Consider the following 22,286-nt stretch of genomic DNA (forward strand, 5'->3'; position numbering starts at 1 on the left):
TCCACAATGATGCCCTGTTTAGTGTCAGCATTGTACGCTAAAATATCTACTCGTCTTGTTGACCCATTTTCCACAGCATGTTTCCTTAAAAATGACTTGTAACGGTGAAATATTTAATATGAGTTATTCATATAATATTAACATAGCTAACATCAGGGAGATGTTTGAGCAAAAATTTCAACAATATATTTAATATATTTAATATATTTGTAACAAAATCACATAGGCCTAGGTAAACAATATATATATGAAATATTCACACACTACTACAAACTGAAGATTGCATATTTTTGGACGATTAATATTTCCCACTCCACTCGGCTCGGCTCGGCTTGGCTGTAGCAACAAAAAAATCTACCTGCAATCCCCCCGCACCGATGGCAAGAATACCTCAGGTCCCAGCACTAAACTCGTCGGAAGAAGACAGTACTTTATGCGTTTTTCGTTCAACATGTAAAGAGCAGCTGGTTGTTTTAGGTGGCCGTGAATAACTGAAAATTGTTTTGATTGGTAATGGCGGACCTTTTAAGCTGAAGATGGCTGCAAATGCGATTAGCTTTATTGAAGATTATTGCAAATATGAGTGCCTATAGAGTGTTCAACCAGAATTTTGAGAATCAAGTAGGCCTAAGTATTGGATTGATATTTAATATTTATTAAGATGTGAAGATGATGTTCAACACGGCACACCTTGTACACACCATCTGCATGCATCTTAATTCAACGTTCGTTTTCAACTTGATTCTTTCAGTATTTTCCCCAGATTGCATGCGTAAATGCATGAAAAATTGAACCTTGTAGATGCACCTTAAGAGACCTGGAAATTATTTAAACAGGCATATTAAACGTGCGGCTCCTGAAAGGATCATCCTGACTGTCTGCGCATGCGCCGAATGCACGGACTTGGTTAATAAAAACCTAAACTAACTAAACCTAACCTTCGTATATGCAAGATGTGTATCCGAGCACCTATCCCGTAGTTAGAAAGTTAGCTTACATGTTCATAAAATCGTGCGTTAGATATACCTGATTCCACTAATGATAATATGCGATAACGTGTTCGTGTAAGTGTCGCTTCGTAAGTTATTCTATGAATAGATGGCGAAGGTAACAGTCAGTGTCGCCAATAGTACATAAATATACCCGTATTATAAAATTCAGAATTTCACCCCCCTCTGGTCATTGTAAAAAAACGCTAAATTTAGGGGATGTTAAACTAATAATACCTCATAAGGGGGCACAACAATACATTGTCAAGTTTCATGACACGATATTATAGGTAAATTTGATTTAGCGACTTACAATTTAGAAACTTTTAGTTAGCAGTAATTGGCCACATTGATTTGCTTTGCTTCACGCAGGCTTCTTTCGCGGAAAATTTGTGGTGTTTGGGCTGTTGATAAGTACAACATTTCAGATATTGTGTTGTGTGATTTGATGAGTATTGTACGTTGTATGTTTTGTTTATTGTGTGATTTACAGTTATTTATGTCGTGAAGAGAGGCAACATAATTTAACTCGTGTGTCATACGATTTATGTTAGGTTATGGTCGTTACTGCTAGTGCAAATTGGAAAGCTTGGATGTAAGAATTTACGTAAATAATTGACATTTAATTGGTAAAATAAATTCTGTAGCTAATAATTACTATAATGGCTGGGCAGGCTTTAACACTCAGTGATATAGTGAGAGAAGATAATGAAATCATTACTTCTTGCGGAGAAATTAAAGTGGCAAGACGAACTCTGACATTCAGTGAAAAACTTCGTATTGTGGCTGAAGCAGATAAAATAGGAAATAGAGCAGCTGCTTCGAAGTGTGGTGTTAGCGAATCCTGTGTGCGTAGTTGGAGACGAATGAAAGACAGTTTAAAAAGTGGACGTAGCAATCAATGTACATTCCGAGGACAGAAGGAAAAATATCCTGAACTAGAAAAAGCTCTAGTACAATATATTCATGCTACCACAGCGCGTGGGAATGCAGTTTCAACAGCAATGTGTCAAATGAAGGCGAAACAACTTGCGAGTGATCTCGAAACGGACGGTGGATGCAAGTTCAGCAGGGGTTGGCTGGAGAGGTTCATGAGGCGTAATGGACTCTTTGTTCAAAAAAGGAAAATTTATCTTCCCGGCGATGGGTTGGTTAGACACTCGGAAAGGTAGGTTGTATTTTTTCGTGAAGAAGCTTACACATATGTTGCGAAGATTTCATACTATCTCTAGTTAGGTAATGTTAAGTAGGATTAACTAAGCTTAGGTTATTGCGTAGCGTACTACCAAGCAATTTTATTTGTATTCTCAGTAAAAGTTATGAAGACATGGGTTCGCTATAAATTATGAAAAATATTTCTATATCACACGCTTTTGTGGGGTAACATGTAGAAAAGAGTTTCCCAGTTAAGAGCAGAAATTTTAATGCACTGATAGGTACCTACAAGAGGAGAATCGGAATATGCAAACCTAATTTTTAATTCTAAATAGCTGCAATATAAATGTATGTTAATAAGGCTTCATTTTCTTGTGAATTATTTCTCTACCCCCCTCAGCTCCTTACACGATCCCCCCCCTCCCACACCAGGAGATTGTGACCCATACTTTGGGAACCACTGTTTTAGAGCTCCATATTTTATCTACTAAGTCCCTGTTATTTGAAAAATAGTTGTGAACTGATACAAACAAATTTTAAGGTTACTGTTTGCAGTCTACGGTGGTTTACAAGAACTTTTTACATAATAAAACAATTTTTATATTCCTATTTTGTCTACATTGCTGTAAAATATGACATTAGGTAAGTCCAGGATAAGAGAAAGGGTTTGGAATTGAACGGGTTATATCAGCTTCTTGTTTATGTGGATGACATGAGTATGTTAGGAGAAAATCCACAAACTATTAGGGAAAAAACAGGAATTTTACTAGAAGCGAGTAAAGAGATAAGTTTGGAAGTAGAAGTAAATCCCGAAAAGACAAAGTATATGATTATGTCTCGTGACCAGAACATAGTAGGCTAAGCCTAGATACGAAATGGAAATATAAAAATTGAAAATTTATCATTTGAAAGTAATGGTTAGCGCGTCTGGCCGCGAAATCAGGTGGCCGGGTTCGATTCCCGGTTGGGTCAAGTTATCTGGTTGAAGCTTTTTCCAAGGTTTTCCCTCAACCCAATATGAGCAAGTGCTGGACCCCGGACTCATTTCATCGGCATTATCACCTTCATCTCATTCAGACGCTAAATAACCTAAGATGTTGATTAAAGCATCATAAAATAACCTACTAAAATAAAAAAATCTTTCAAAGGGTGGAAAAATTCAAATATCTTGGATCAACAGTAACAAATATAAATGACACTCGGAAGAAAATTAAATGCAGAATAAATATGGGAAATGCCTTTCATTATTCGGTTGAGTAGCTTTCGTCATCCAGCTGAAAGTTAGAATTTATAAAAGAGTTATATTACCGGTTGTTCTGTATGGTTGTGAAACTTTGACTCTCACTTTGAGAGAGAAACAGAGGTTAAGGGTGCTTGAGAATAAGGTTCTTAGGAACCCGAATCACGTACCCTAAGTGAAGTAGGTAGGCATTAGATACACACACACACACACACACACACACACATTGTTTTAACATTTTCTATCAATTTCGAGAGGAATTGTTTAAAAATTCAATTGTTGTAAATCGTTTAACACTCATACTATTTAACGATTTTTATTATAATTGCTAACTATTTGTTATGACGTAAAACAATTTTTTCAAAATGCATGCATAGTGTTCGACTCCACCATCCCTGTCTGGCTCCAGATTGGTTGATGGTAGTTCTTCAATATTACTGGTCTGGTATACTCTGGACTGTGTATTTTTTCAGGAACTCCTTAAAGCATGGGTTGTTTACTTTGCAGAATGTTATATCTGCAGCAATAAGGGCTCAACAAAGGTCCTGGTAAAAGTCACTCTTCTTATTCAGTTGCATATGTGATAGAAACATCTGTTTCTCCTTGCTTTTTAACTTATTGTTGGGTTTGTGTTTTTCTGTCGAAATGTGTTGTTGCACTAGAAATCGTTGAGAACTGGACACTGTTTTTGGCAGACATTACAGAAAATTACTTTACCATCTGTTGATAGTTGTTCATTCGGAAAATTACTTGCATAAGATGACTTAGGCCTATCATCTGGTGGCATTTTAACTGCTTAACACACTAAATGAACAAATATATAAGCCACACTGAAGACTCATACACGACTGTTGACGGTTCGTGAGCTACTAAGCAGAACCTGTTACGTCTCATGATAAAGCTAAGCTCTTACACCTGAACACCCATCTTTCAATGGTAAAAGGACTTTGACCTCCTTACAGTGGTTTCGAACACTTCTTTTTACTTGACGAGGCGACCTACATGCAGTGATCACATATGAAGGGTACACGGGAATAACGATCAAGGTCCATTTTAGACAGTTTCGAGAAAAACGAATTTTAAAGTTTAAGCACTTAATAGTTATGTGTGTGTTTAATAGAAATTGACGTAGTGGAATGTCAAGAACGATGATTTCTTATTACTAGCTAGACCACATGATAGTGCTTCCTTTCCACTATAAGATAGCATTATTAACTCAATTTCGATTTTTGATGGACCTTGATCGTTTTTCCTGTGTACCCGTCATATAAGAAATCCTTTTGTCATAGTGGGTTTAGCGACAAGGCCAAAGCCAGCAAGAAAGAAAAGAATGTGCATATAGCAGAACTTACTTTCCACATTTCATAGAAATACTAGAATATCCAGCTTTAAAATGCTGATTCTGGTAAATTAAATGTTGTTGTTGTTTTCTAATGCCAGGCATTTGACAGTAAAGTCATTTGACCTCTTGTGCTCCAATATTTTTCAAAGATATTGTCATGGTTAGCCACTGACGCACAAATTTTGAGATGTTCTGAATCCATTTCTTGATTGAAAATGGCAAGTTGTAGCCGATTTAAGTGAACACCATATTTTAATGTTTTGGTGGCTACTTCATTCGCACACAACCCCCAGAATGTCTGGAGGACCATACCTGCTGTTGGTCGACGGGTCCATTGTTGATCACCAGCTTTCCCTCCTTAAGCCACTGGAGGACGATTTTAGTGCCATAGCAGGTCAGCACTAGGAACAGAAAAGTAGGAAGGGTAGGAAGGAAAGTGAAATGAACCCCTAGGCCTTGAATGCTCTAATACTGTCGGGGTCGAAGAAAGTAAGAGTTCAGTCAGAAGACTGGATAGGAAAGGGTAAAGAGAGAATTAGATATTGAATAGAGAAAAATTATTTAGGAACATTAAATCCAGACGTTTGAGATGGGCAGGGCATGTAGCACGTATGGGCGAATCCAGAAATGCATATAGAGTGTTAGTTGGGAGGCCGGAGGGAAAAAGACCTTTAGGGAGGCCGAGATGTAGATGGGAAGATAATATTAAAATGGATTTGAGGGAGGTGGGATATGATGATAGAGAATGGATTAATTTTGCTCAGGATAGGGACCAATGGCGGGCTTATGTGAGGGCGGCAATGAACCTCCGGGTTTCTTAAAAGCCAGTAAGTACCTTAAAAGCCAGTAAGTAAGTGTAGAGAAAAATTATACCAAATTCGGTCATTAACTCATCAAGCTGACCAGTGCTAATTGATGAGTAGCCCCTCCCTTTAGTTCAGCTTGTAAAATTATGCCTACTAACAGCTGCACCATGGGAAGGTAGGGATGGGACATTGGGTATTTGTCCAGATTGGTTCCTTAAAGCCTTCAATGGGAAGGATTAATGGCTCTCCCTCTGTATTCGGCAAATACCGTTTTGTAGCCGTAAATTAAATGTTAAATTATTTTCTGACAACAATAACTTTGAAACCATAAAATATGGAAAATATTTAAAATCAAATCTTAAATTATGTAAAGATTTGTGAGTTTTCCTGAAATAAGTTATGTAAAAATATGTACTATACTCGGAAATGTGGACAAATATGGAAAATAAAATATGCCTTAAATCACTCCAAATATCCTAATTCATAAACATATGACAAAATTTAAACTGTAGCTAATGAAAGAAAAAACAGGTATGTAATTACATAGAAATCCTAGTCTGATGATGAAGAGGAGGAAGAGATGATAATGGTGGCAGAAATAAAAATTACGATGTTGATTAAAGTAGCCTATGATCAAAGATATTCAGGTGTTCCATTAATGAGGTTTGTTTATTCTGAGACTATGATATGAGATGAATGTGCAGTGATTTTATTTTGTTTGTGACAGAACATGTTCACTTGTAAACCAAATCATGACGACTCAAAGCGCAAGAGTTGGAAGGTGGCCGATATGGAACATGCAATAATAGAAGTACGGAGGAAGTCTATGGGATTTAAAAAAGCTTCAAAGGCATTCAATGTGCCGCGTAGCACCCTGTTCCGACTGGCATCGCAGACAAACAAATCACCAGCAGAAGCAGCGATAACCAAGTTAGGCAGGCGTCCTGTATATCCACCACACTTACGAAAAAGGTCAGTCCATTACTTCTAAACCTTCATACACAAAAGTACAAATGCATGTAAGGCGAGAAGATTAGTTGCTCAATTTCCATAGTTAAGATGGTTTCAGAAATAGAGATTGTATTTCTGTAAATTTTTAGTCGTGTAAAAAAAGTAAACGTTTCCCCTTTAGATCTCATGAAGATGCATGGGGGCATGGAAGTAGATCTCCATGCTTTCATGACCGCAGTACTGGAATGAGGTATGTGGTGAGAATCATGCTCTGACCATCTTTTTGCCCCGAGAAAAATCCAGTGCTCAATCTGATAGGCTGAGTGAACGTGGGAATGTTTTGGAAGTTTGGCAATGAGGAAAATCTCACCATCACTTAGGATTGAATCCAGGACCTTTCAGTCTATAGCCAGTTGCTCTACCAACTGAGCTAGCCTGCCACCAATTACAGAAAAAATGTAATGTATGATAATTTTTGACTATTTATACAGGGTATTCTGAAAAGGACGTTCCAATATTTAGAGAGGGGGTAGTATGCATCAAAACAAGAAATAAAAGTCCTACAAATATGGATCCCAAAATTAATATCTTCTGAAAAATGAGCAAATGTTTACCATCACTGTAAGAACAACATATCTTCATTGTGAGCTCTTTGGCAAAAGGAAACCGAATCAACTGTTTGTCACTACGTATTATCACAGTCTATTATATACAGTCACGAAGCTCAATACGTAGTAAATATGCATCCATAGATAGTTGCTAACCACTAGGATCGCTACTATCGCCTCATTGCAGACAATGCGAAATAGTACCTGCACAGTCTATTTTTTCTAGTACCCTCATAAACTCAAGCTTCGTGACTGTATATACTAGACTATGGTATTATTATAATTTTAAAAATACTAATATAATTGATAAAAAATACATAATTTTGGTCTATAATAATGAGATTGTACATGTTCAACTGCTGAATGCAAAAGTCAAAGACACCATCATCTAATCAATTCAACAACAAAGAAAGTAATTAAACTGGAGAAATGCCGAATGATGATAATTTTATTAGTAATGCAGTACTTGTTTATTATATACAAACAGAAATTTCAAAATCAGGTTCACTCCACTGCGTATAGAGAAAAGAATAAAGTGTCAGTAGGTTGTCATTCTGAGCAGACACCTACCTCAATTGAATGATGTGTAGGGTTAAGTTCAGTTCGCGGACTAGATAGGCCTATATGTTAAGAAGGATATGAGCTGAAAGTTGTGTTGTTGAGAGAAACAGGAATTTCTCATTTCTTTAGAAATTTAAATGCATGAAATGTCCATGATAATGAGTGTCATATACCAATTCCTAAGTGCTTCAACACTATTATCGTCTTTAATTCCTCTCGATGATTAGAATGCAAGATATTTATCTTTTTCCCCATACCTTCACGATTTGCATTTGAGTTCATTTTCTTGAACACGTCCAACAGTGTGTCAAGTGCTATATTCCATTTATTTTTGTTCACATATGACATCGGATTAGTTCTATGACTGAGATAGCATCCCGTGTAATTCACTGAAGTGTTACATGGTCGTAATGCATTCGTTGAATAGGTACTTCACCTAGGAGGTGTTAGCACAAGTGTCATTGTCCATGGCTGCTCCTTAAAATACTGACGGAAATACTGATGATCACCTCTATATAGTCAGTATAACTGTCAATATCCCACCATTCAACAGGAAATCCAGATGTCCTTCAGTATCTACCATCATTTCAGTCCACACAAAATCAATATTATTGTCAGTATTTGTTAAGGGGAGGCAGAGGTGAAATTTTGAACAAAACTGGAGAAAATTTGGTTTTTTCCATTTTTATTATCTTTATACACTATATTTTCATATTCCGATGTTAGTTTTTGATTTTGTTCCCTTTAAAGTATGAAATTAAAACCAAGATAACTATTACTATATTATTCCCATAATAAACTAATACTTATCATTATTTATATACCTTCTCTGAACATATAAATAAAAAAAAAAAAAATATTGAAAATTTCTTACAATATGGTGCATGGAACATTTTATATCAAAGGCTATAAAGTTTTATAAAATTATTAATATTTATAGAACTATTGTACTTAGAAAGTTGAAACTTGGTATGTTCATTACTAATAACATACTTAGCATCCATGATCAATTTCAAACAAATCGGATAAATTTTGTGGATTTTGAAATATATATACATTTTTTTAATTGGGTTATTTACGACGCTGTATCAACATCTAGGTTATTTAGCGTCTGAATGATATGAAGGTGATAATGCCGGTGAAATGAGTCTGGGGTCCAGCACCGAAAGTTACCCAGCAATTTTGAAATATTCACCTTTGCCTCCCCTTAATTGTTTGTTAAACATGTAGGGTGCTGTTCATATACATTTTGCTAGCCCGGGCTACGAGCGTGCTAAACAGGATTCATATCATATTATATCGCTGACACTGGTTTATGAATACGAAAAACCTTAGTTCGCTGATCATCCACCGAAAGCCCACGCTAAGAATGTCTATGAATACGGCCCCGTAGGGTCTGCATTATGAAAACAAATCCTTCACATTACTGAAATAATTGAAATTATGTTCTCACTGTCCCTATACAGAGCCGTGAGTAGTATATGAGGGGTTCACAACCAGAGAGGACCAAGTCCGTCTGGAATAGTTCTGAGAAATTGAGTCTTATTAAAGTTCCTGGCTCACTCTTAGCAACCTTCATCTTTCATAGGAAATGCTGCCCTCTGTGGAGTAACAGATGTGTTATGGACTTTTATTTGTTGTGGCAATGAATAAAGCTAAGATTTCTTCATCCGAAATTGTATTAATCCACAAACTGACCACTGGTGGACTTGGTCCACTCTGGTTGTGAGCCCCTCATATGTTTACGGTTTTAGCGTACACATTTAACAATCCGCATTAAAGCATCATTTGTTTCTCCTTATGTCGCCCTCCTTTCTCTGTGCGTAGACAGTTTCGGAGATATTTTGCGTCCACTGTAATTTTGAGTGGACACTACCCCATGAAGTCCCCAAGTCTCACCCCCCCTCCTCCCACCCACGTTGGTGCCGCCACTCGGAACAATAATTTCCGGTTGAAGTACAGTGGAACTTTTAATATGTCGTTAAGTTTTGTAATCGAATGCATATTTAGGCCTAGTATATTCTTTTATAAATAGGAATTCCGGCAGATTTATATGGCTACAAACGGAGTCTGTGTAACTCACTTAGGCTCTAGTTGTGCACATAGCGATCGATAAAAGAAATTATACATTTTGAAAATTGTTTCATTTCTCGGGAAATGGAAATCACACTTGAAAAATTCTTTCAGTTACACTGCTCTTTAAAGTGCAACTTTTCACGTACGAAAGGGGCCGTGGTTGCCTGTCGAAGTCGGATCTGGTTGTTGACACTTCGATCGTGACGTCATAAAGTCGCATCGCTTCGGGTCGTGTCGGTTGCCACGCATTTAAGGCAGACATGGGCAGACACGACCAGATGTATTCTCACAATCCCCATTTAGTCATGGATTGTGAGAAACTTGTGAATTTTGTATTTGAACGTAAAGCGTTGTGGGATCATAGACACAAACTTTATTACAACCGAGAGTTGAAGAGAAAGCTGTGGCTTGAAGTGGCAGAAGTAATGGGTTGTAACTGTAAGTATGCTCCGTACCTAACCTCACTTATAAAATAGAACGCTTGAGCCTTTTGCGGAGTTATTTTTACATTCAATTTAAGTTGAATTCTGTTTTAATAACATCGTTCGGTGATGCCTGTGTATTGTACGATAACATTAAAGCCAGAAAAGTCTGAAATGCAATGTTGGCAAACCAGCAACTCTGAAATTCACATAAATTATAACAACCGTCCTCTAAAGTATATTATTCTTTGAAATTAATATATTTATGGTTTACATTACAAATACTACGTAGTACTGGAACGATGCCCCATGTGACGTCATAAGTTTAAAAAAATTGAACATTCGTTTTCTTACACTAAAGTCTAATTAAAAGTGAGCGCACATACATAATCGCTATTTATTGAAAGTAAGTTTGCACCAATAGATAGAAGTCGTTGACATAAGGGTCAAGGGAACCGAAAAAGCTGTAAACGCAGTGTTTCTGGAATTACGCTAAATATAGGCCGAACCGTAAGTAACGTTAATTTCAGGGGGATTATTGTTTGAGATACTTCGAACAAAAAAGTTTAATACAATTTTGTTCGTTTTTTTCCTTTCTTTTCGAGACAAAAATTGTTTTTTAATTAAATATTTCATAGCATGTTTTAGGAAAGTCATTGATTTAATGCCCAATATGTTCATTCAATTTAAGAGAGCAGTGCATTATGATGATAAATGGTTGAAAGAATTTTATTTTCGTCCTTAAAATGTCCAGAAATTTGATCTGAGCAAATGTAGTTTTCTGTTCTCGAAAGGAATTTTAAAATGCTACATTTGTTTGGATCAAATTTCTATACATTTAAAGGACAAAACTAAAATTCTTGCAATCATTTATTATCATAATACACTGCCCTCTTAAATTGATTGAGCATGTTGGGAACTGAATCAATGGCTTTCCCAAAACACGCTATGAAATTCATATAAAACAATTTGTTTCTCGAAAAGGAAGCAAAAATGAGGCAAAATTGTCTTTAACGTTTTTGTTCGGAATATCTCAAGGAATAACCCCCTTACATTAATGACATTACTTAGGTTCTTTCTGTATATATTTCGCTAATAATTTTTAGTTTGACATCATTGACAAATAGGTATTTGAATACGTTTACCGTATTGAAAGTTTCATGAAAACGGGGATCCAAAACGATCTGAGCCTCAAGGTCGATAGGCCTACATCTAAAAAGTGGGATCGGATCATTTTTAATACGGATTGAGTTGCATGAAAAGCGATTAATATTCAAAACGATCTCATTACACTAAATGCATGAACGATCTTCATTTGTTTGATGTGCCATCCGTTTTACCAAGAGCAAGCACAATTATGTATGTTGAAAAAGTATTATAATAATATTTTGTATTTTCCTAAAAGCCATTATTACCATTCTTCATTGATAGCCAGAATATTAAGTTTTCATGTGTCTCATTAAGAAAATTCAACATTATTTTTAGCTAATGCCTACAGGGTGACCAACATGCTAACATGTCGATGATATGTTAACCAACATATCTACTTTCGAAACTTCAGCTTTCGTATTCAAATCGTTTTCAATACATACCGAAAATTGCATGAAAACAGGGATCGGGGAGATCGTTTTTAGTATGGTAAATGTATTCAAATCGGTTTAAATGCTCCATGAAAACGTAGTAACTGTTATTATTTTAAGGAACGAATAACGCCTTCACAGAACAGTCAAAATCCCAGAACTTTCGTGGATTTTCACATACTTTTGCAACTTTGCTGAAATATGAATAGGCTAGGGCTACTGGTACTTTCAGTTTTGTTTTCTAAGTTAGGAATAGCATAGGCTTTGTCTACAACAAGTAGGTATTTTGTTGAATGAAAAGATATGCAATAACAGAACAACTAGGAATTAAAAATAATAATGAGATTTTGGTGTCATCTGAGGCAAATACTTGAAACTATCTTAAAAGTACCTGGAGACATGTTTTCTTGTTTGTTACTCTCAACTTTGAATTTTAGTTCTTGCTGACTTGTTTTTTCTCAATTTTGTATTCTACAACAGACCAGCACATAGTTTGTTATGTAGAATTTACATCATATTTATTATAGGCCCTAATGGTAAACAATGGGCTGTTTGCTTTGAATTTATTTTCGTCCATGCTCTTGAGCCATTTGCATATGAACAACATTAATATTATGCAAATTTAGTCTTTCAGGTGAAGCTTCCTGTAAAGCAGATTTGAATAATCTCAAGGGGAAAATTGTTCCTGGGCTGGGTATCGATCCCGGGACCTCTGGTTGAACGTACCAGCGCTCTCCCAACTGAGCTACCCGGGAACTCCACCCGACATCGTCTCAACTTTTCCCTTTATATCCACACAACTCGCGTGGGCTGACGGAATGCCAGAGACCCACATCGACTGCACACAAACTCTGTGTGACTTGGAATTGTGGTTTTCTGTTAACGTACACAGTGACGTATGTATTATGCAAATCTAGTCTTTCAGGTGAAGCTTCTCTGGCATTTCGTCAGCCCACGCGAGTTGTGTGGATATAAAGGGAAAAGTTGAGACGGTGTCGGGTGGAGTTCCCGGGTAGCTCAGTTCGGAGAGTGCTGGTACGTTCAACCAGAGGTCCCGGGATCGATACCCGGCCCCGGAACAATTTTTCCCTTGAAATTATTCAACATTAATATTATGCTTTGTAATTAATTCCATCTAAGACCTTAATATCTCTAAAAAGTGATTTTACTGGTTGGTCTGTTGTTGTATAACTCTGTCCATAGGCCTATGTACTCCTATTGACTATGCTTCTCCCATACACACGAAAAAAAAGGAAAGAAAAAAAGTATTAGGTCAACTGAAGTAGTCTATTTCCCAGGACTCCATTCTGGAAAGAAAAAGTACAGTAAAACCCCGATTATCCATCACCCTATTAACTGATTGGTGGATAATAATAATAATAATAATAATAATAATAATAATAATAATCACTCGCTGCAAAATCGTGTCAAAGAGACTGATCTTCGTGTGCACCACATAGCATGATATCTATCACAACTCTTCAGGTATAGTTCGCAAATGCAGTCTTCTGCCGGCAGGTGGAAAGTCTTTGTCCTACATAGTTTGTGATGGAATCCATGGACAGCGAAGCGGGTCATCATGTGTCTCAGCTCGTAGCCTGCGGCCATCCATTCTCTTGTAGTCATCGCGTCTGTGGTGTAGAAGTCGCTCCAGATTTGCAGTCTTTTTTCTTCTAGTTCTGTCACTGTCTCTACGTATGCCTGTGTGGATGGTAGCTGTAGCTGCAGTCGCAGTTCCTCTAAGTAGAATGGCTCCCTTGCCAGCTTATACGTATTTCGATATGCACAGGACTCTTTTGAGGTACTTTGCCTTTACTGCTTCGATTGCCGTGAGGTTGCTTCTATTCAGGTGTTCCCATATGAGTGTTAGGCCATATGTAACTCTTGGTGAGAGATTATCCGACTGTCTTTCTCTAGCTTTTTGTCCTACAGAAATATATGGAGTATGCTACTGTTCATTATATTAGCAACTTAGCCTATTTTTCTAGAGAGGGCTATTACAAGACTGTACCCTTACACAGTATGGTCTACTGTTCAAGTTGTCGTACTGTATAACTTCTATATAAAATGTCTTCCATGAGTATCAAAAGCAATCGTGTTGTGCAAAGTAGGCTATAAAAAGCGCAAATAACTGAGTGGTTTTGGGAAACGAGAAACTGTGGCTCATCTCAGAATACGGTACGAGATTGGAGTCACAACCATGTGCAATTTACTAATAATAAGGATGGTGTATGTAAAGTATCTAGGCTAAATCTACAATATGAGACCTCCACTATTCCTATCTTTCCACAGATAGCCATTACAAGAAATTTTCTTGTCCCCTAAAATCCCATTGTTAACAACCAGACTTATATCAGTGAATTTCTGATCCACTACCTAGCGTGTTCAATACAAGACCACAGAGGAAACTACGAAATTGTAAGCATTATTCACTAACAGTCTTACTAATAAACCGTGTATTAGTTTTTATACGAGACTTACGCAGAGTTGAGACAGAAAACGTTACTAATAAACCGTGAATAAGCTATGGACATATAAACAGGCTGTAACTATACAATGGGAATTGCTTTGCAGTAGTTATATACATGAAACCCCTTGTTTAAGCGTTGTATATAGGGAAAAAATGGCCGCCCCTTTAACAGCTGTTTGTATCGACTGTCATTTTATGATGTTTACCTTGTAACCACAGAAGAACAAACCAAAGATTATAGAATTATTAGAATAATATTGCTGTAGCTTGTACTCTTTGACCAAAATGTAGTGTGGTAATCGATTAGAGCCAGTTGTACTATCGATATTTAACACGCCACACTAGAGCGCTCTACCGGATGCAGTAGAGAACCTCAGATATTCTATTACCTTTCGTAACGAAGTAATGACGAAACTATGACGTAGCTGTGTAACAATTATACTGTTATACACGACGTATGTAGTGATTATTAGTAAGGAATTTACACACGACTTATAAACGAGCTACTCATTGTATAAGTATAAGACAGTTAAACGTCTGTATATAGAGTTTTTATTAGCAAGACCGTAAATTTATGAAAATCTTTTATGGTATGGATTATCCGATTTTTTTCGATTAACCGGATAATAGAGGTTCTACTGTAAAAAGTTAAACAGTATTTTCGAGCAAACTATCATATATACTTGACTGTTGGTATAACCTTGTGCATTTTTCTAAAATTATCAGTAGGCTATTTCAAAGAAAGTATGGCATATTTCTGCGGAACTGGCTGGTCTTGAAGCTTTTCTGGCTTAAAGTTGTCAAACATGCATAAGCCGAAATTATTTAGTGAGTGCTATGACGGTACATTTATTTTTGGAAAGTACACTAATGTAATATTACGCCTATAAATTTACTTTTAATTAAAAACTTAGTTTGCTTATTTTACGATATTTCAGACCATGTTGCAAAACAGAAGTGGACCATTTTGAGGGATGTGTTTAGAAAAGAATTGAAGAAGGAACTCAAGGGTACATCAAGAAGTATTGACGGAGAATTAATTCCGTATAAATCCAAATGGGTTTATTTTCCAAATATGCTCTTCTTGAAAGAGGTTATGCAAGTAGCAGAAAGTGCACACGGTGTTCCAGAAGCTGATGACGAAGATGAATGGTTCCCAAATATGTTGTTAATTAAAGGTGAAGAAGTCGATGATTTAGAACAAAGGCAAAATATCTCCGATATGGAGTCGTCTCAGTTTTCTGTGGTCACTGATGCTGAGAGTCACTCAGGAATTGTGTGCCAAGAACCTTGGCAGTCAGCAGGTATCAGTGCTTCGGAACAGACTATGAAGACATTGGAAGTGACTCCTGAAAATTCACACGTAACAAGAAAGAGGACATATGATTACTCGGTGAAAAGTGAATTACTGAATGAAGAAAAGCAAATGATGACCAATAATGAAGAAACTGCAGTAGATGATGATTATCATTTCCTAATGAGTTTACTTCCATTCCTGAAAAGGACTCCAGAATCTCAAAAGCTTAAATTACGCATGCGCATTATGCAAGTGCTGCAGGAAAGTGAGTTCTAATGTAAGAAAATGGAAGGTAATGACTGTAGTATAATGAATTCAGACTTGGTAAGACTGGGGCTTATCCCACAAGATATGGGGTAAAATTTACAATGAAGTTTGTTAGTTATTAGGTTCATTCTTACAGCAAGTTTGTGATGGTTTGAGAACTGTTTGCAAACTGTCCCAGCCTCACCTAATGCACATGATTTCAGCTGTACAAATGCATTTTCAAACTAGTTGGAACCACTGCTGTCTAGATAAGTGTTTGAACTTACGACAACAGAATAAGTAAATTAAAATATTGTGATACTTCTAGTGCTGTTGATCGATCAAAATACTGTATTTAATCAATTAACTATTTGAATTTAAAATCGAGTTTTGATCGAGTTGAAAAAATGTTTTAATATACTGTAATACACAGTTATTGTTAAATTTAACTTGTGTTCGGTGATAAGCATAAGTATTAAATGTTGTATATCTGTATATATTGTATCGTTATATTACAAAACAACTATTTTAATTACTTACTAATATATTATGAGGCTTATAATTTATTGTGTCAATTTCTCCGGGAATTTTTGAGACAAACATAAATAAAAAGTATGAAGATTCGCCTAGTTAATACTGCTTCATCCATGATTTTAAACATATGAGTACATTCACATGCGCAGAATTAAGTGCCTGCTCTACATTTAGTAACAATGTTTCCTGCATCATTAAACACGAAAAAACTTTTTTTCTGTCAAGCACTTCTCCATGATCGTTAATTTAAATCCAAAACGTTTCACCGAGTTTACTTATCAAATTCTCATATGACATAATGGAGTTTACACTTTTCACAAACCACAGAAAACTGATCTTTTTCTTTATCAAACTAAACACACAACCTTCATATACAAACTCAGTACAGAAAATGCAAGTGCAAAATGTACAGCGATTGAAACAAGACTGGCCCCTATTGTAATCGAATTACCAGATTTTAGAAAGAGAAGAAGATAGTTACACTCTCACTTGCACACAGTGTAGACATGGCTATTTTATAAGGGATGAGAGGGACGAATCCCAGAAAAGTATGTATTTCATATGCTAGGAAGATGAGCTGACAAGGTGGAAGTTTTCTTGGAAAACCATAAAACTTAATAAGGGTTTTGCATTGTGTTTCAACTTTGAATAGAGGTAGACTATGTCACTACCCTCACATCTCCATCTCTTTCTGAAGTGTTTGTGCGAATATTTTCCATACGCTATCCGGTTTACAGTTAGAAAATAACAGTACTATTGTGCTTTTAAGTAAGCATTTTCCGAGAGAGAAATATTGTCAGAATTTTTAGTATGAGTTTGTATTAACAAAATAATAATTAATATCAACTACAACCGATTAATTTTAATCGACTCGATTATTCGATTAAATATTTTTGATTGATTAATCGACTAAATAACACAAGACTAGATACTTCACATTATTGAGAGAGATTCTCTGTTACATGGTGGGTTACATGGAAATAATAAATTCGCTGTTATTGTACCTATGGACTCATTCCCACTGGATATATATTCCATATCGTTATCACTAGAAATGTTTGAATCCGAAATCAGAAAGAATAAAATTACAGATCTGAATTAGCATAACTTCTATTTAAAACACTTCTGGAAAATAATTTTATTACAATTATTAATCTGGAAACGACTTCAGAATAATACCACATAAGTTCTTATCCTATGTTGTTACATCATCATTGAATTATTTATTTTTAGTGCAAGCGACCTCTCTTTTTTTGCATTTATTTATTTATCTACCCTCGTACATCAATAAAAAACGTTTTAAAATTATCTTCAATTTGCACAATCTTGCTACATAAGTACTTATGCAGTATTCTGAAGTATAGCGTTAATCTTTATCAAGAGCATACTCATCATAATCACAAACTGTGGATTTTGTTTTAAAAGTTAACCAAAATAGAAACATTAACTTCTTCTATGCTATATATTATAAAGTAAATACAATTAGCTTGACAAGACATATCCAGAGAATCAAATGTTAAGCTGTTGAATAAAAAATAATAGTAGGCTATGCTATAAATTATGCAGTAAAAATTTAGAATAGTATGCGTGCTTATATCTAGTATTCTTCCTGCAAAATGGCAATTATACGAAGACAACAGTACTAAACTACAATTGATTGTAGATATTTAAGACACACTCGTATAGGTTATGTTGTAAATAACATGCAGAAAACAATGGCAAAACTTTCTTAATGCACATGTGTCATCTATGATTAGAGATTGGTTTGCATTTGATTCACAAATCAATTCCTACTGTTCTAATATTATTTTTGTAAGACAGGTTTAATTCACATACCAGCCACTGTCTTTATTACATTCTTACATACCTTCATTCATTCTCCAACTCAACAATTATTTATGTTCCTTCCGTTTAAACTTCAAACATTAGAAACACTTGTTAAGTGAACCTGTTGAAATAAATGTGTGTGTGTGTGTCTAATGCTTATCCACTTCACTTGCATGATTCAGGTTCCATATATTCCGGATTGATGGCAGGACTGTGACCCATTTTCAATTTGTACACCACTTCATCGGACCACACTGTACATGATGTGTATCTGTAAAGAGCTCTGTGTAGTATAGGAGGAATGTATGTGTATGTGTAAGTGTAGTGTAGGGAATGGGTGAGGATGATGATAAGGCGACGAAGGGAGAAGGGGAAACCTGGTGCCGGCACATAGCCTACTCTTGTCGAATAGCATCAAGAGGACTGCCAGGCTTAATGTCCCCATCTGACAGACTAATCACTATTAACAGGAATCGAACCTGGGTCAGCTAGTCTAGAGGCAGACGTGCTACCACAGAGCTAACTCGGCAGATGTTGGAATAAATGTTGTGTATGATGTAATGTGATGTTAGTGATATTGCCTATGCACTGTGAGTTACGACAAATTAATCCATTTTGCCCTTTTGATGCTGTATTAAACTGTAATAAGTGACTTGAGGTCAGGGACTGTGATAAGGTTAGAGTGGGTTAGATGTCGGGATAGATAAGTGACAGGGGAACGACTCTGAGAAGATTAGAGTTATTTATTATTGCTTTCTGCTCAGTTTGAGAGTTTTTACATATTCCCCAAGCCAAATGAAGGAGTTTTGAATAAATTTTGTCGAGAAAACACACCGTCATTTAAAGTAAATTTATTATCCTTACAAACACCATGCATTAAGAAAGTCCCCTTCGGTGTGATCGTAGCCTAAAGGTAAGCGTTCACTACATTGTATCGCACTTATCGGACGAATCGCACAGATCGGAAAAAGACAATCTTTGCTGTAATTGTTATGTAACCACGTTCACTACATCGTATCGCACGCATCGCCTCTTGGCAAATCCATCCACGTTTCTCGGATGAGCAACTTTTCCTATGCGTGCGATCATGGCCTCCTTTAATAAGTCAGTTTTAATTGGTCAACTGTTACTATTATGTTGTGCCATGTTCAGTGTCGTGCCAAAATGGCAGACGGAAAACTTATTTCGCTTGTAGAAAATTGCAAAGAACTATATAATTTGAGGTGTTCCCATTACAGTAATCAAGTCATTTCTTACATATATATTATGTAACCAATATTTCTTTCGTTTCTTCCTGTTCAATTGAGACGCATGAAGCAATTACAAATTCTTATTCGCTAACAGTCATAATTAATAGACCTAACCTCAACTCCTCTGTTTTCAGCAATGTCAATATCTTACGACGTCATGTTTTAAACAGCTGATAGGGGAATCCGATGAGGTGATGAGATGGAGCCGTTATAGTGAACGCGCTGCACTTAAAATATCCGTTGCGTGCGATTCGTACGAGGAGTGCGATACGATGTAGTGAACGCTTACCTTAAGAAGTGATTCTATTCTCTAGAGAAACTATATAATATCTAACTTCGATGACAATGAGTTACCACTTTAGGTGGAATGGAGGATATTACCCCGTGTTTTTAAATTAAAATCAGCTGCATCATTTTTCTGAAATGGAAACATGATGAATCTCCCATTCCAGTGCAGAATCCGATATGATATCTTCGATTGTCAGTTATGTGAAGGCCCTGATGAGGGGTAAAGGCAAGAAAAAGAAACAATTTGTGGTGAAGTTATTAGTGCATTTAGATTTAGGTTTGAAGCAAAAAACATTGACGGTACAATATTTTGCATAACACGGTGACACCTGGATCTCCATAAAACATACTGTATCAGTGAATTGAGTGGAACAACAACAAGGGAGATGGAGTTTAAAATCGAATTGGGATGCCAAAGTTGGAATTATATCTTTTCAGCATATTCATGTGATACAGTGCACACTGATCATAATGCATGCTTGCTCATCAATTTTAGTTGCTTATGGTTATGTTACTTATAACCAGTGCTTTTATTCCGGAGAAAAAGGTGTTGGACTCTGTGTAGAATGTATTAGTGGACAGGGAAATGATTCCTGTCCATTGCACGTGAATTTTGTGTTTTTAACCTCCTTTTTGTCCAACTTTAAGACTTTCAAGGCTTAAACTGAGTTCAAGAAAAAAACATAATTACCGGTATTAACACATTTTTCTGTTCTGTAGTGAAAAATACAACAAAAGGTGCCAGAATGCTGTTCCAGCAGAAAAAAGCACTGCTTATAATACTTATATTTATTAGAGTCCGGATGTAATATTAACCTCCAAATATGTACATAAATGTGTAATAAAAATAGTTAAAATATATAATATCACAATTTACTATGTAGTATCAAAATTTGTAATGTTATAATAAAAGTCCTTTGTGCAGACACTTGTATTTCCCTATTTCGACTATGCTGACATTTTACTGACTGACCTCTCCAGCGACAACAAAACGAAACTTCAATGTGCTCATAATTTGTGTCTACGTTTTGTAAGCAATGTTTGTAAATGTGATCATATTACCCCATCCCTGGAAGCAATAGGTTGGCTTAAACTAGATAAGAAAAGAAATTTACATTCACTTCTCTTTCTCTTCGAAATCTTGAACTCTTCTATTCCTTCGTACCTGTTGTCTCGCTTCACTTACCTTTCTTCCCACCATAATCTGAACACACGCTCTCGTCATGAAACAATACTAAGAATACCATCCCATCGCACCTCCTCATACTCATCCTCTTTCACAATAGCCCTGCCAAGACTCTGGAATTCGCTACCTGCTAGCATCAGGGACTGTCGAAATAAAATTGAATTCAAACACAAACTTGCTAGGCACTTGGTCAGTAATTGATTTCTTGTAAATAGTTTCCTTAGTCTATCACAAAATGTTTCAATATCCAGTAATTTCATCACTCATCATTTCATCTACGTTTAATTTGTAATTCAGTAAATATAAAATATTCTTTGTTTTTCTATGATAAATTATATAGCTTTAATTAGTCAGGTAATCTTTTCGTACTTAGATTTTTATTGTAATTGTAATTGTAAATTTAATACTAATTGTAATTTTATTTGTAATTGTAAATTTAATACTAATTGTAATTTTATTTGTAATTGTAAATTTAATACTAATTGTAATTTTATTCTTCATATTATAGTTGGAATCTCCTGGTAGAGGGGCAGAGAAGGCCTGACGGCCTTATCTCTACCAGGTTAAATAAATACTAAATACTAATACTAAAATAATGTGTTATCCATTTTTCCTAGTTTTTTTTATTATAAAGAGAAATGTGCCTCTTAAAACATACTAATTGAACTGAGAATATTGAGATTAATATATTTTTACTAATAATTAATAAAGTAACAAACAATCTGAATTTGCAGCATTGGTTGTTGTGTGTGTGTTTGTTTGGCAATTTCCTTGAAGAAATGGAGTATATAAAGTTTTTCTCTGAGCACATTACCAGTGTGAAGCAGAGCAAGACTGATGATGGGGCTGCCATCTATTCAGCTATCAGTCATGGCAATCATTAGTATTAGTCCCAAAACGAGAGTTGGCTCTTCTGCTAAAGTTATATAATAACTTCTCTGTTGAGGGCTTCGCCCATGTTACCCCAGGTTTGGGTCCTTAATATTATCCTTAAGGAGAGGTGCCAATTCCGCCACCCCAAAAATTCTCTTCAGTGCCTTCACTGCCGTTGTTGTCTTTGTAACCCTGGACAAGGGTAAAGCATTATACCCCACGATACTGGGTCCTTAGCAGAACTTAGCCACTGACTTGTAAATGATGTGTCTGCTAAATACTGCCAAAGTGGAATTCAGAGATGACTCTGGTTCTCTTAGGTCAATTAATGTTATTACTATTATAAATTAACGATTGCTTTGATTAATGATATATTGAGGAAATTTTACGCTTATGTATATATTTTAAAAGTGTGTGTACGTGCGTGTGATATCAGGGGTTATACAAGGTCTCTGTATAGTTTCTTGTAAACAAATGTTAATGTCATTTTAATTAAGGCTCATTCACAATGAAAATTAAACATAACCATAAATAAACACAGAAGTTTGCGTGCAGGCTACCAAATGGGATCATTCACAATGATTC

At 35.9% G+C, this 22,286-nt stretch overlaps 2 protein-coding genes across 2 annotated transcripts in view; both read left to right on the forward strand.

The window, feature by feature from the left end:
• Positions 1–248: 248 nt before the first annotated feature.
• Positions 249–22,286, forward strand: part of LOC138713175 (uncharacterized) — a 33,232-nt gene continuing 11,194 nt past the window's right edge. Inside the window, exon 1 of the mRNA XM_069845050.1 lies at positions 249–2,157. Coding sequence (XP_069701151.1) covers positions 1,652–2,157 — 506 coding nt within the window. The 5' untranslated portion in view covers positions 249–1,651. The remainder of the gene's footprint in view (positions 2,158–22,286) is intronic.
• Positions 9,869–20,568, forward strand: LOC138713176 (uncharacterized). Its single transcript, XM_069845051.1, has 2 exons — positions 9,869–10,166; positions 15,139–20,568. The coding sequence occupies exons 1-2, from the start codon at positions 9,989–9,991 to the stop codon at positions 15,771–15,773; spliced, it is 813 nt and encodes a 270-aa protein (XP_069701152.1). The 5' UTR covers positions 9,869–9,988; the 3' UTR covers positions 15,774–20,568.

Source organism: Periplaneta americana, chromosome 14, assembly GCF_040183065.1.
Source record: "Periplaneta americana isolate PAMFEO1 chromosome 14, P.americana_PAMFEO1_priV1, whole genome shotgun sequence".
Classification (NCBI taxonomy): Eukaryota; Metazoa; Arthropoda; class Insecta; order Blattodea; family Blattidae; genus Periplaneta; species Periplaneta americana.

Excerpts from the sequence above, each read along its gene's own strand:
- LOC138713176 (XM_069845051.1), top strand. The coding sequence starts at position 9,989 with ATGGGCAGACACGACCAGATGTATTCTCACAATCCCCATTTAGTCATG. Across the intron at positions 10,167-15,138 it reads AGAAGTAATGGGTTGTAACT|ACCATGTTGCAAAACAGAAG; the intron begins GTAAGTATGCTC and ends ACGATATTTCAG.